The 15,441-nt window shown below is 42.9% G+C and overlaps 1 protein-coding gene across 2 annotated transcripts in view; it reads left to right on the top strand.

Annotated features, from left to right (window-relative positions):
- TTC33 (tetratricopeptide repeat domain 33) overlaps positions 1 to 15,441 on the top strand; it is a 114,565-nt gene that overhangs the window by 81,657 nt on the left and 17,467 nt on the right. For both annotated transcript variants that reach the window (XM_007065725.4, XM_037902724.1), the window contains exon 4: positions 5,245 to 5,376. In XM_007065725.4, the coding sequence (XP_007065787.1) occupies positions 5,245 to 5,376 (132 nt within the window). The remainder of the gene's footprint in view (positions 1 to 5,244; positions 5,377 to 15,441) is intronic.

Below are 15,441 nucleotides of genomic sequence, written 5' to 3'. Positions count from 1 at the left end.
CCCGCAGGCCATCTGCGGCCTGAGAACCTCCTCACTGTGGCCTGCGGAGGAGAGACGCATGCAGACACGCTGCTGACAATGTCTGCTGCAGGCGCTGCCACCCCCGCAGCTCCCATTGGCTGAGGGAGAGGGACAGAGATATCGTCACTAGTGGCCATGCAAAGTCAGCCATGGAGGTAGTGTCATTAGTTGGGAAGAGTCAGCCATGGAGGCAGCATCATTAGTTGCCAGGCAGAATCATCCATGGAGGCCCCGTCATTTTTTTCCACAATGAATATAAACAAGTCAAAATACTGAACACAGCTATCTGATGCACAGAATCACAGAATATCAGGGTTGGAAGGGACCTCAGGAGGTCAGCTAGTCCAACCCCCTGCTCAAAGCAGGATCAATCCCCAATTTTTGCACCAGATCCCTAAACGGCCCCCCTCAAGGATTGAACTTATAACCCTGGGTTTAGCAGGCCAATGCTGAAACCACTGAGCTATCCCTTCTCCCACCTTGCTGCAATCCTGAAGATTTCAACTGCTCAGTCACTGAGGCCAAACGTCAACAAACTGACAGAACTGAAGCATTGCCAGGTGTCTGGCAAACTCTAAAAACTCTCTGGCAGGTGAAGAATTGTATGAAGTTTTATGACAGTTTTATTATTTCTAAGAAATTCAAAATAAAAAAATACAATATAAATGTTTTCTGAACACCATCTTCAGTGACATTATTGGCCCGCTGGGAGGATTTGAAGACTGGCCCTGGCCCTGGCCCTGACCCTAAGGTAAATTGAGTTTGAGACTCCCTAGTCTAAAGTAATCCACCTTGGAAGTGAATAAACTAACTTGGAAAAAGGCTGTCTTATTCTGGAGTGAGTATCCACAGGTGGGTTTATACTGAAATGACTATTTCAGAATAATTATTCCTGAATAGCAGTCATGGTAAATTTCCAAGTGTAGACAAGCCCTTAGGAAAGACACAAAAAGTGAGTGTAAAAGGAAAGAGGGGAAGGGTAATAGTAATAATAAGTAGTATTTTGATAGACCACCTATGGGTCTGGTTCAGGGCCCATTGAAGTCTGTGGAAGTCTTTCATCAACTTCAGTGGCCTGTATTTATAGCTTGAGAGACTTTTTTTAAAATAAGTATCAGCAGTCCATCTCCGGCTATGTGCCTAGCTATTACCAATAGGCAAATTCCTGTAAGAATTGCAATAGAAGTTGGTCTTGAAGAGCGATATGAATGAGAAAAACGATTGTCTTACAGACCAATTCAGTAAGGCATTCCATGTGTAAGGGTTGGAAGAGAGCAGGGACATGCGTGTGAGAGAAGCAGACAAATGAACGGTCAACGCTGATATGATGGAGCAAAGGAGGCAAGAGCAACTCAAGAGCAGATCAGTAGGGAGGGGCATGGAAGGATTCAGGGGGAGTGACATTTTGAATTGACTGGCTGGACTGATTGGGTGTCATGGAAGTAGAGGGGATTGCTGTAATCAAGACAGGCTTGGGCAGGATGAAAAGGCCTCGATCTTAGAGGTGTTTGTAAGGAGAGGTGGCAAGATGTGAGTATGGGCTGGATTTGGGTGGGGCAAGACAGAGGGAAGATTCAAAGATAGTACCGTGGTGGTGGTTATGTCACTACTAGAGAAAGGAGGAAGTACGAGGGTTTGGGAATGTGGGTATGGATTTACTTTTAGCCATGTTATATTTAAATTGGTCATGAGTCATCCAAAAGGAGATGCCATGACATGGAAAGAAATCTATTTTAGGGTATGTTTGAGGGACTGGCAATTAGAAGTAAAATATTTTCACTTGCAAACTGGGATAATCTGATGTGAAAATTAGTGAAATGCAATAAATACAGCACCTTGCAGTAGTATTTTTACAGATTCATTTTTCAGGATAGAACTGCCCTTGAAAGTAGGTTTTGAACAGCTCCTCTTACATTCAAATAAAACTCAGTCACTAGGTTTAGAGCGTTTGGTGCACCATTCAAATGTATATACATGCTACAGCTTTTTCTGGGCATGTAATCTTGAAAATGGATTTAGAAATATGGTAGATTCTGTCTTGATAGTATGATGCTAATCTGAGCAGAACAAAAGCTTCATTGTACATATTTTGTTTTTATTCATTGTTACAGTGTATTTACTGAACTAGTAAAATCAGATTCTGCTACCTCAATTTCTAAGTAATAATATGGTCAATATTTCATTCTGTTTACATTAATTCCTCTTAGCTAGTCCCTGCAGTGGCCACTATTAAAATGTTATTTGTTAAAGCAGGAAAGTCACAGGTAGATTAATCCAAATCAAGCCAAAATGCTCAAGTGAGTCAGTTTGGTGCTGATAATTCTATCTGAAGACAGGAAGAAGGAGAGTCATCTGTATTGTGAGTCTCCTTGTTTAAAAATTATCTGGGACTTAAGCAGTTCGATAAGCATTTTGTTCTTTTGTATGCATTCTCTGCTCCCACTCAGAGCAATTAAATATATATATATGAGATACCCTATATATATATATATATATATAAATTGTGCCAAAAAATACACATGTTTGTGTAAATTTGTACCTGTTTTGCATGTGGAAATTGGGTATGTTTTTTTGAAAACCTCTCTCCAAATTGAAGCGTTGATTTTAATAGCATTTATTATACATTCCAAGTTTAATTAAAACTCTCTTCAAGGACTTCTTAAAGGACTTTGAAAGAACATTGGTTTGCTGCACAAAATATACACACCCCAGTTCAGCAAGGTACTTAAGCAGATGCCTAACTATAAGCACATGAAGCGCAGTAAGGTCAGGTGCTGCACTAAAGAAACTTAATGGGTAGGGCCCTGATTCAGCAAAGCACTTAAGCACATGCTTAACTTTATGCACATGCTCATTGCAGGGGAGATTAGAATGGAAGATTTTTCCCCATATTAGAAAATGTATAGCTCAGTAAACAAAAAAGTAGAAAAAATGATGTTTCTGATGAATGATTATTTGAAAAAGTAATGAATACATATGTATTATATCTCTGAGTTTACTTTTAGGAAAGGACATCTCCAAACTGCCAATAATATCAGCTGCATGAGAAAACACTCAGATATATGTTTTGGAGTTACTTTACATGGAAAAATATTGGCAGGAGGCATTGAATGCCATATTAGGCTCCTAAAAGTGCCCTGGCCAATGTTTCCTCAGATTTGTACTGTACTCTTGTAGCAACAGACATATCAAGAGATGAATATTAAGACAAATTTGTTAATGCTGTAGTTTGGGCAGGTAACAAAACAAGATCACTTTTTAAACTGGAAGTCTGAACACAGGCCAACTAATAATTATTGGATGGTTCTATTTACAAATCTGTTGTAAACGGGAGGAAGAAGACTAGTGCACACAAAATTATAAATAATCTGAAGACTTTGGAAAAGTAGTGGAATATTTTTCAGGCTTTCCTCAAAAATCAGGTCTGCTGACAACTGATACGAAAAAGAAATGGAAAAAAGGCATTAAATCATGCATTTCTCAAAAGAATTCCAGCCACCCATTAAACTCTGTTCTAAGATTATCAAGTGGAATTGAACTGAACCCAGATTTCTAAATTGTACCATAGGGTAGTTACACTAAAAAACACCAACAACTTTGATTTAAAGTGTTCATTGGAATGCTGTTTGTTTTGTTTCTCTTATACAGAATTATTAGCTTTCTTATCTGTCTAGTGCTTGTACTGTGCTCATCATAGTGCTATCAGAACACTTTATAAGTTATAAAACTAAACATTCAAAATATCTTTGCATCTTTTTTCCCTTCAATCCACAGCCAAGTCAACATGTGGTGGTACTGGTTTAATTTATTGTGGGACATCTAGGAGCAAGAACTGGGTTTTACATTTTGATATGAAGACACAGTCTGTCATTCTAATCTACTCTGGTAGTAATTTTCATAGTTGTGAGCCAATCACTGAGAAAACAGTTTCCTGTACATGATTATCAGTTGTGACATTTCCGTCATTTCAGTGGAATGTAATTGTCATTAGACTGGTGTCAATTATCATAGTAGAGAGTGTCCGAGATAGTGATCTGAAGTGAGGTTGTCTTGGTAGCAGGTGCCAATTCCACAGAGGGCTTGAAAATAAGTGGATTGTGCTGCTGAATAGGAGGGTCTCTGCATTTTAAACCATATGCAGCTTTTTTCGATTGGTGAATTTTCATTCCTAGGCATAGTGCTTTGCAGTAGCAAAGCCCAGAGCTTTCAAATATAACTATCATTGTTAATTACAATGGAAATTATATATGTTATTATGTGATCTGTAAGGTTCATTTCCAGACGTAGGTTACTCATGTTTGCTATATTTGTATTTGATATATTTTAGCCTTCTGATAAAAAATACTTTTTTGAAAAATACTTTGAGTTCGTGTCAGAATTTGACCTTTAATGTTTTCACCTTCTAATGTATTAAAGTAACTATGTTACTAGCTTAAACACAATTAATGGAACCACCATGGCTTAGTAGTAGATAGGGCTGGAGACTTCCATTCTGCTCCTAGTGCTGCCACTGATTAGCATTTCAAAAATTACTGTGCTATTGAGCAAGTCCCTTGACCTGTCTGTGCCTCCGTTTCCCCCTCTGTGAAATGGGAATATTTAACTTGCTGTTGTAAAGCTCTTTGAAATCCATGAATGAAAAGTGCTCTGTAAGAACTAAGTATTAGTAGTAGTAGTAATGGCTATCCAATAATTCAATTCTGTCTAGTTTTTACAAGACAACTAAAAAACAATCCCTTTTGTAGGGAAAGTAAGGAAGCTGAAATTGTTTAAAGATGATAGAACAAGAATGAAAGCTAAGAAAAGTAACCCATTTCTAGGATGTCAGATTCTGAGTGTTGTGATGAAAGTTAGTATTGTGTAGGTGAAACACACAGTGCTCTGTTGTTGCTGGTTGTCATATCTACCACTGATCTGTATATTGGGCAAGTTTGTGGCCCATTTCATAGATATGCATAGGAGCTAACCAGAATAGAGGCCTCTGTGCTTAGAGGAGCATAGGTGCTGCTACTGATGTGTTCCCTCCTGCTACAAGTTGGCAAAGAGAGAAGGCAGTTTGTGCTCCTCTCAGTGCAACTGGGAAATCCCCCAGAGCCAATATGTATATGCACAATCAGTAGCAGAGGGCTCTGGCTGTTGCACGCTAGCTATTTATGATTTTCTGTTAACTGCTTGAGATTTTGGGGTATCACTGACTAACCTACACCTACTACTTTTTCACAGGTCTTGATGGCTCTACATGAGATGTTCCCAGCAGTGCATGCAGCAGAAATGGCCATCCAGAGAAATCCACATTCTTGGGAGGCATGGCAGACTTTGGGACGTGCCCAGCTTGGATTAGGAGAAATAGGACTGGTAAGAAAACAGCCTTATCAAAGAGTGGAACATGCAGATCATGAATTCAGAACCACGTGTGATAGAGTAAAAGTACCAGAATGCCAAAGTAATTTAATTTCCTTATAAAGCTCGAATGTAAACAAGACAAAAGATTATTGTTCCTTTTATTTCCAGTAATCTTAACAAACATTTCCCGTATAACGTTATTGTTGGGTTTGTGAAAGACCCGGCCAGATCAAAGCCATTCACCTTATTCACATGAGGGATTTAACCAATAGTGTTGTTACACATATCTAACTACACAAGTGCAGGTGCCTATTGCCTAGCTAGATTCAGTGCAGTTTACCATGGTTTGAAATCCATGTACCTGTTCAAATCATGGTCTGCATTGGCGCAGCTTGTCTGTAATAGGGGTTTGTAGTGTTGCAGCTACATCAGTGTCTAAAACACTCATCTAAACAAGACCTTACTGTTTTCTTCAAGGAGAAGTTTATGAATTTAGCAAATCTAAATGAAAGCAAGGTTGAGTTGTCTACTCCATTAGAATACTTAATTTTGGGGATCAAATATTATAGCCCTCTATTATACCTAGTTTGGCACTGATAAGTTAATTTTACATTGTGTTTAAGAAATGTAGGTACATGTGCCCAGAGATAAGTGTGATGGATGCTTAGGTGTCATGACTGGGACATTGGTGGTCAGACCTAGTGGTTGGAGCAGGAGTTGGGAGTCCAGCCAGATCAGGTACAAGGAGGTCAGAGTTCAAGACAGGCCAGTGGGAAGATGGAAAATCTGGCATTAGGAAGTAGGTAAGGTGAGGTCACTGGTAGGCCAAAGTCCAAGGAAGGTCAGAGGGCAAACTGAGAGTCAGGTGTCAGGAGGCAGGCAGGGTCAGGTTACCAGGAGATCTGGGTTGGGCACCAGGTTACAGACAACAATTAAATAGCGAAGTCAAGGACAAACCAGTATCGGAAGCTAGAGTCTAGGGCAGGGGTAGGCAACCTATGGCACTCGTGCCAGAGGCAGCACGCGAGCTGATTGTCAGTGGCACTCACACTGCCCAGGTCCTGGCCACCGGTCTGGGGGGCTCTGCATTTTAATTTAATTTTAAATGAAGCTTCTTAAACATTTTTAAAACCTTATTTACTTTACATACAACAATAGTTTTGTTATATATTATAGACTTACAGAAAGAGACCTTCTAAAAACGTTAAAATGTATTACTGGCACGCGAAACCTTCAATTAGAGTGAATAAATGAAGACTTGGCACACCACTTCTGAAAGGTTGCCGACCCCTGGTCTAGGGTCTGTTGCAAGCAGAAACAGGCAGGTAGTCTGTGGTGTTCCTCAGACAGCTCCCTTCCATGCTTCCTGGTTTAAGTATTGGCACCAGCCAATCAATGGGCTGTGAAGCGCTGCCACTCTGGTCCTGCTGCGTGGTACTTTCTACCAAGCCCAGACCTACAGGGTCCTCCTGTAGGAGCCCAATCTAAGCCTCCTGTACTGATGTGGTGGCATCAGTCACCCAAAACCCCCATAGTCTCTGGTTCCAGCCCTGCTGGTTCATACGTTGTGTAAAATAAAATATACAGAGATCTGGAATCGCATTGAGCTGCAAGTTAATGTTGTTGAAATTTTTTAAAAATGGTTTAAAATTCTTTAACAAAATAAATGAATAAATATAGGTTGGACCCTTTAGCAGATCCTCTTTTTGCAAAAGTGTACACTAAAATACCCTATTTTTAAAAAATACACTTTTACTGGGCAATTACATTGTCCTTGTACATACTGTACATATATGTGTGTGTATTATTTTTTTTTAACTGATAAATGAATAGGTACACAACAGTTATACCCAACTGCTCCTCAACTTACCTTTCCTTGTTAGTGTTTCAGCAGAAGTAGATCTTGTGAGGGAGGAGTCGGTGATGGTCTTCTGGACTAGTTCAGGGAAGTCATGCCATGCATAGCAGTCAGTATATAAGAAAGCATGGAGATGTTTATGACAGAAGTAAACAAGTGGATGGTTAAGGCTAGTGTAGCAAAGTGCAGGAGTTCTGATCATTGTGTCACAGAATTATAAAGATAAAAAAACAGTTTCCCAGGAAAAGCTCACATCAACGCATAGACTAATGAACTGGAACTGCAAATAAAAGGGTGGTTATAATTAATAATATCTATCTAAATATCATTCAAACCAGCTATCTTATAATAAAGAGCAATATGGGTGAGACCCCAGTGTTTGTGATGATTAAATGTATGTGACATTCATATCTGTGTACACAGTTTTCCTGCTGTGTTAATTTGAAAGCACAACCAAGCAGAACTGTTAATGAAAACACATGTAATGAAGGCAAAAGGCCATCAGTAAAATGATTAATAATGGATTCTGAAATAAAAAGATATTTGCTTTATTTTATTTGATCTTTTGTAATACATGGAGTTGAGCAGCTGTGTGATGATCCAAGAATATTACATTTACAGGGAATTCAGAGTCCTGTTAAAAAGAGAATGATTAAAGGTGTAATATTTAGGCTGACATTTCTTTGGCCATTTATGAGAAATTAATATGAACTGTTTTCTTTTTTTGTTTGTTTTGTGGCTGGATCACTCAAAGTTTTAAATTTTTTTTTATAAATAGAAGCGTCAGTGAGGACTAGTGCCTTTACTGTATTTGAAAAAATTTGATAACATTTGAAAGCTGTATACTACATATGTACAGTGTCTATTTTCTATTGTCTTGATATCACAAGATGAGGATGTTTTACATACAAACTCATGCACATCTAAAGTGTGGCGCACTGAATCACCAGTGAAATTCTATGGCACACACCAGCCTCTTGTGCCCCTACACCAAAGTAAGTGGAACACTGCTATTTTATCCCCCCCAAGGACACTGATTTTCTGATCACCCACCCTCTGCCAAATTCCCTGGTAATCAATGCTGCCAGTGCACGTGGCCGTCAGCAGCACTTCAAATCAACACCACCAGATCACAGTGCCAAGAAACTAGACTTGCTGAGTAGAAAAGTTTATTCATCGGTGGGGTTGCAATTTTGTATTGCCAGTTACCAAGCCATTTTGGACAAATATGATTTTCTGTTCTATTCCCATCTGGTGGACTTCCAGGACTCTCTCCCTCCTGACCGACAGCAGGACTTCCAACGCATGCTAGATGAAGACAAATTGGTGGCCCAAGTTGCACTCCAGGCAGCAGTGGATGCTGTAGACACTGCCTCTCACTCCTTAGTGTCCAGGGTTGTCCTCCGTCACGACTCGTGGCTCCAGTCTAGTGGTCTTCCAAAGGAGGTTCAGGTGATGCTGAAAGACCTTCCCTTTGACAACAATAAATTGTTTAGCGACAAAATGGACAAATCTTTTCACTCCCTTAAGGAGTCCCGTGCCACCCTTTGCTCCCTGGGTATATATACTCCAGCTCCCACCTGCTGACAACATCTCCACCCTTCTGTCCTCGCACCGCCTATCAGCCATACCCCCGATGACCTTTGAAACTCCTCAGCATCAACCTCACTCTCAACAGCCCTGGCACTCTCCCTCAGCTGCCTCTGCCACTTCAACTTCCCACCGATGACCCAAACAATTGTTTTGACTCTTGTATCAAGACCCGCGAACTGTCCATAACCCTTCTGGACACACACCCCGTTGTATTCAGGGATCGTCAGGCACTCTTTGCCCACACTTGGAGTTCCATCACCTCCAATCACTAGGTGCTGGACATCATCCATTAGGGATACCTGATGAAATTCCTTTCCTTCCCTCAGTGCCACCTGCCGGGGGACACCCCCCAGACCTCTCCCAACTCCATGTTCTCCAGAATGAAGCCACCACCCTCCTCTGTAAGGGCTCCATAGAACCTGTGCCACATTGCCACCGTTTCTTCTATTCCCCCTATTTCCTCAGTCTGAAAAAAGGGAATGGTATATGCCACATCCGTGCCTTGAAGAAATTCATTCCCAACTTTAGTTTCCAGATGGTCACCCTCCTTACTATCCCCTCCCTCCCCCATAGAGCCTGGTTCGCAGCTGTGAATATGAAAGACGCATACTTTCATGTAGACATATACCCTGCTTATCGCAAATTCCTTTGTCGTGGGAATGCCCATTATCAATTTTGTGTTCTCCCCTTTGGAATCACCACTGTCGTCCCCCCCCACCCCCCCTTATATTTACCAAGGTCTTTGCAGTTGTAGCAGCCTATATGTGCCGACTGGGATGCCCTATTTCCTTACTTAGATGACTGGCTTCTGGTGGCATCCTCCCACTCCCGCCTCCTGACTACCCATGTACTCCCTGCACACCGGCCTTCAGAGACTAGGAGTATGCATCAATGAAGAAAAATCCGTCCCTGTTCCTACGCACATGCTTACCTTTATTGTTATACCAATAAAATAAAAATCAGCAGGATCTTATTAAAGGGGAAAAGGCAAAATGCCACATTTATTGTGAATACAAAAAGAATCATAGTAAGCAGTTAGTTGTAGCTATAGCATTCCATTCAATTTTATATTTATTCACACATTCATTCATACACACACACACACAGGTTCTGCAAGGTCGTTATCATAGTTACCAGCCTTAGACTTGCTCATGCCAAGCCACTGGCCAGGTGGCCTGGACATGAGGAGGACATGTCAGCTGCTCATCTGATGCTCCTGGAAGTTGGTTTGCAGAATCAGACCCCAAAGTTCTCACTTCCTAGAGCCCATTTTTATAGGAATTTCTTCCTATGCCAGTCTATGGGAATTGCTTCATCATGCTGTTGCTGAATCAATCAGCAGATAGCACATTCCTGATGGCTCCGTGCTGCCAGATGTTATCTTGTTCTTTGGTTCTCCCATTCTTGAGACTGTTGGGTGGATTCCAGACTGCCCTCCGGGGGTCCTCTGGTTATTTCCACTTGACACCTTCTTTAGCCGATGGACACTGGATTCTTAGGCTGGCACCTCCCTGATCATTCAGTTATTATCCACACCAAGCATCTATCCACATACATCCTCTATCTCTATTTTAATCACAATTGTTAACAAAGCGAGATGACTACAACAAAAGGGCGGGGAGTCTCTGGGTGCTGTTTCTGTTGTTACAGAGTATTGCTTTGAATCTGTCTCTGTGTGAGTAGTTGTTGTTACAAAGAATTGCTTTGAGAACAGACTCTGTCTTAGAATGTACTAACACAATTAGCAGCTTGCAAATTTCACACGTAGAGGGAGAGAAACAGTACCAAAAACCAAGAGACCTCTTAATTAGTAATACCCTGGAATTTAAACTATGGGGAATCAAACTCATTTGTGATTTTAATACAGAACTTCTTTAATATGATCCAACTTTATAGGAGCACGTTTGGACTCCATGGCAGCCAGAGCCTTTGTTCCCAGGGACTGCTGCACCACCCTTGTTGCTCTCCTTGCCACACTCCAACATCATCCACGCACATGTGCCTGCCAGTGCCTCTCCCTTCTAGGACATATGGCGTCTTGCACTGCTGTTACACCACATGCCCGTCTCCATATGCACGGCCTCCAACATGGGCTCCGAACAGTCTATGATCCACAGGTAGACTCTCTCACCAAGCTGCTGGTCCTTCCCTCCCATGCACTGAGTTCCTCTAGTGGTGGTACAACCACTCCACAATCCTGGTGGGCATGCTATTCACATCCCCACTTCCCAAGCCTTTCTAAACTTCCTCCACTCCTGTCATGTCCTAGTACTCTCAGAGTATGTCTACACTATGAAATGAGGTCGATTTTATGGAAGTCGATTTTTAGAAATTGATTTTATACAGTTGATTGCATATGTCCCCACTAAGCGCATTAAGTCTGCAGAGTGCGTCCTCACTACTGAGGCTAGCATCAACTTATGGAGCAGTGCACTGTGGGTAGCTATCCCACAGTTACCGCAGTCTCCGCTGCCCATTGGAATTCTGGGTTAAGCTCCCAATGCCTGATGGGGCAAAAACATTGTTGCGGGTGGTTTTGGTACATGTAGTCAGTCGCCCCTCCCTCCGTGAAAGCAACGGCAGACAATCTTTTCACGCCTTTTTTCTGTGCAGACGCCATACCACAGCAAGCATGGAGCCTGCTCAGCTCAGCTGACCATCACCGCCGCTGTTGTGTCCTGGGTGCTGCTGTCAGCAGATGGTGCAGTACGACTGCTAACCATCATCATCCACTGCTTCCACTGCAACTCTGCTCTCCTGCTCTTGTAAATGAGCTCAGTCTCAATAGCAAATTTCTCCATTTTGTCATCATCCTCTGCTTCCACTGCAACTGTGGTGTCCTGGTGCCATGAATCCACCTCGCAGGTCCTCTCGTCGTTCTGTATAAATATCTATTCTCGGCGGCATCCGTCGTCATCCACCACTTCCGCTGCAACTCTGCTCTCCTTCTCTCCTGCAGACGCCATACCACAGCAAGCATAGAGCCCGCTCAGCTCACCGCTGCTGTTGTGAGCATTGTAAACACCTCGCGCATTATCCTGAAGTGTGTACAGAACTTGTAAAAGCAGGCGAGGTGGCGACGACAGCGTGATAACAATAGTGATGAGGACATGGACACAGACTTCTCTCAAATCATGGGCCCTGGGAATTTGGACATCATGGTGGTAATGGGGCAGGTTCCTGCCGTGGAATGCCGATTCTGGGCCCGGGAAACATGCACCTACGGGTGGGACTGCATAGTGTTGCAGGTCTGGGATGATTCCCAGTGGCTGCGAAACTTTTGCATGCATAAGGGCACTTTCATGGAATTTTGTGACTTGCTTTCCCCTGCCCTGAAGCGCAAGAATACCAAGATGTGAGCAGCCCTCACAGTTCACAAGCGAGTGGCAATAGCCCTCTGGAAGGTTGCAACACCAGACAGCTACTGGTCAGTCGGGAATCAATTTGGAGTGGGCAAATCTACTGTGGGGGCTGCTGTGATTCAAGTAGCCAATGCAGTCACTGAGCTGCTGCTATTAAGGGTAGTGACTCTAGGAAATGTGCAGGTCATAGTGGATGGCTTTGCTGCAGTGGGGTTCCCTAACTGTGGTGGGGCGATAGACGGAACACATATCCCTATCTTGGGACTGGACCACCTTGGCAGCCAGTACATAAACCGCAAGGGGTACTTTTCAATGGTGCTGCAAGCACTGGTGGATCACAAGGGACTTTTCACTGACATCAACTTGAGATGGCCGGGAAAGGTGCATGACGCTCACATCTTCAGGAACTCTCGTCTGTTTGAACAGCTGCAGGAAGGAACTTACTTCCCAGACCAGAAAATTACCATTAGGGATGTTGAAATGCCTATAGTTATCCTTAGGGACCCAGCCTACCCCTTAATGCCATGGCTCATGAAGCCATACACAGGCACCCTGGACAGTAGTAAGGAGCTGTTCAACTACAGGCTGAGCAAGTGCAGAATGGTGATAGAATGTGCATTTGGATGTTTAAAAGCTCGCTGGCGCAGTTTACTGATTAGGTTAGACCTCAGCGAAACCAGCATTCCCATTGTAACTGCTGCTTGCTGTGTGCTCCACAGTCTCTGTGAGAGTAAAGGGGAGATGTTTATGGTGGGGTGGGAGGTTGAGGCAAATCGCTTGGCGGCCAATTACACACAACCAGACACCAGGGTGATTAGAAGAGCACAGCTGGGTACCCTGCGCATCAGAGAAGCTGTCAAGGTTCCTTCCCCACTTTGAACTTTAGGGTACAGATGTGGGGACCTGCATGAAAGACCCCCTAAACGTATTCTTACCAGATTAGGTTAAAAACTTCCCCAAGGTACAAACTTTGCCTTGTCCTTGAACAGTATGCTGCCACCACCAAGCGATTTAAACACAGAATAGGGAAAGAGACCACTTGGAGACATCTTCCCCCAGAATATCCCCCCAAGCCCTACACCCCCTTTCCTGGGGAAGGCTTGATAATAATATCGTCACCAATTGGTACAGGTGAACACAGACCCAAACCCTTGGATCTTAAGAACAATAAAAAATCAATCAGGTTTTTAAAAGAAGAATGTTATTTAAAGAAAAGGTAAAAGAATCACTTCTGTAAAATCAGGATGGTAAATACTTTAAAGGGTAATCAGATTCAAAACATAGAGAATCCCTCTAGGCAAAATCTTAAATTACAAAAAGACACAAAACAGGAATACACATTCTCTCCAGCACAGTGAATTTTACAAGCCAAAAAACAAAAGGAAATCTAATGCATTTTCTAGCTAGATTACTTACTAACTTTACAGGAGTTGGAAGGCTTGCATCCTTGATCTGTTCCCGGCAAAGGTATCACACAGACAGACGAACAAAAGCCTTTTTCCCCCGCCTCCAGATTTGAAAGAATCTTGTCCCCCTCATTGGTCATTTTGGGTCAGGTGCCAGCGAGGTTACCTTAGCTTCTTAACCCTTTACAGGTGAAAGGATTTTGCCTCTGGAGGGATTTTATAGCACTGTATACAGAAAGGTGGTTATCCTTCCCTTTATATTTATGACAGAAGCTTTGAAAACCAGTTTCATGATTGACCAGGCTATGGTATGACAGTTCTGTTCGTTTCTCCGTGATGAAAACCCGCCCCCTTGGTTGACTGTACTTCCCTGTAAGCCAACCGACCTCCCCCCTTTGATCTCTGCTTTCAGAGGCAATAAAGTCATTATTGTTTCCAAGTCATGCATTCTTTATTAATTCATCACACAAATAGGGGGAAAACTCACAAGGTAGCCCGGGATGGGTGGGTGAGGAGGGAAGCACCGGGTAGGGTGGTGGATGAGGGGAAGAAGGAAGGACAAGGCCACACTACAGTTCAAAACTTATTGAATGCCAGCCTTCTGTTGCTTGGGCAATCCTCTGGGGTGGAGAGGCTGGGTGCCCGTAGCCTCCCCCACCGGAGTTCTTGGGCGTCTCGGTGTGTAGGATATGGAACTTGGGGAGGAAGGCAGGCGGTTATACAGGGGCTGCAGTGGCGGTCTGTGCTCCTGCTGCCTTTCCTGCAGCTCCACCAGACGCCTGAGCATGTCAGTTTGCTCCCCAGTTAGCCTCAGCATTGCATCCTGCCTCTTCTCGTCGCGCTCCTCCCTCCTCTCAACCGCATTCATTTAACGCTTTCCTGGACTCTGCCATTTTTTACCTCCACGGATTTTGCTGAGCTCTTTCAGCGCAGGAGGACTGCATGAGCTCTGAGAACATGTCATCGCAAGTGCGTTTTTTTCGCCTTGTAATCGCGCTGGCCTCTGGGATGGAGATGATAGGGGGAGTGTAGAAACATTTGCAGCTGCGGGAGGAAAAAAAGGGAGAGTATTTTTTAAAAAGATACATTTTAGAGAACAAAGGGAAGACTATTTCCCACTGAATCAAGCGATTCACATTAGATAGCACATGTGCTTTTGGTACAAGGTCGCGTTTTGCCTCTTATATTCAGTGCCTGCTGGTTTGGTGTGAGACATCACACATGCTCAGCTGGGCAACAGAATTCGGCTTGCAGGCAGCCATGGTAAGGCAAAGGGTTTTGGCTTCTTCAACCTTCATAACATGTGGTAATGGTTTCAAACAGCAGCTCCCTCCTTTCCCATACCAAGCAAAGCCCGTTGGGTTGGCCATTTAAAAGGAGGGGCTGCAGTTTTAGGGTGAATGTGCAACACAACCCAACTACCCTCCCCCTCCAATTCTCTGGGATGATCGCTTCACCCCTCCCCACCCCAAAGGCAAACAGCCCAGCAGGGGACATTCAGATCTTTCACTGCACTTTAGTCATTATAAGTGGGTCATTAAAGGTTGGTTTCACTGTACTGCCAAAGACAAATTGAACAGTCATTTTCCCTACACTTTAGGATCTTCATCAGTACAATAGCTTTTCATGAGAAAAATAAAACGGGTTCTGTTTTTTGTAAAACAAATAAAAATAAGAAAGTAGTATAAAGCAGAATTTTGCTAAGTGACACTGTTATAGAAGTTTGCAAATTAACAAGTATCATGTCTCTTTTGTAAATATGGGGTTTGCAGATCAACAAAGAGCAAAGTATTGTATTTCTGCTAGAATGCATATATGCCGGATATACCCAGTATTATTATCCATATATATTGCTCAT

This window comes from Chelonia mydas, chromosome 5 (assembly GCF_015237465.2).
Source record: "Chelonia mydas isolate rCheMyd1 chromosome 5, rCheMyd1.pri.v2, whole genome shotgun sequence".
In the NCBI taxonomy this organism is placed as follows: Eukaryota; Metazoa; Chordata; order Testudines; family Cheloniidae; genus Chelonia; species Chelonia mydas.
Note: the sequence above shows the minus strand (reverse complement) of the source record. Positions and strands in the feature narration are given on the sequence as shown.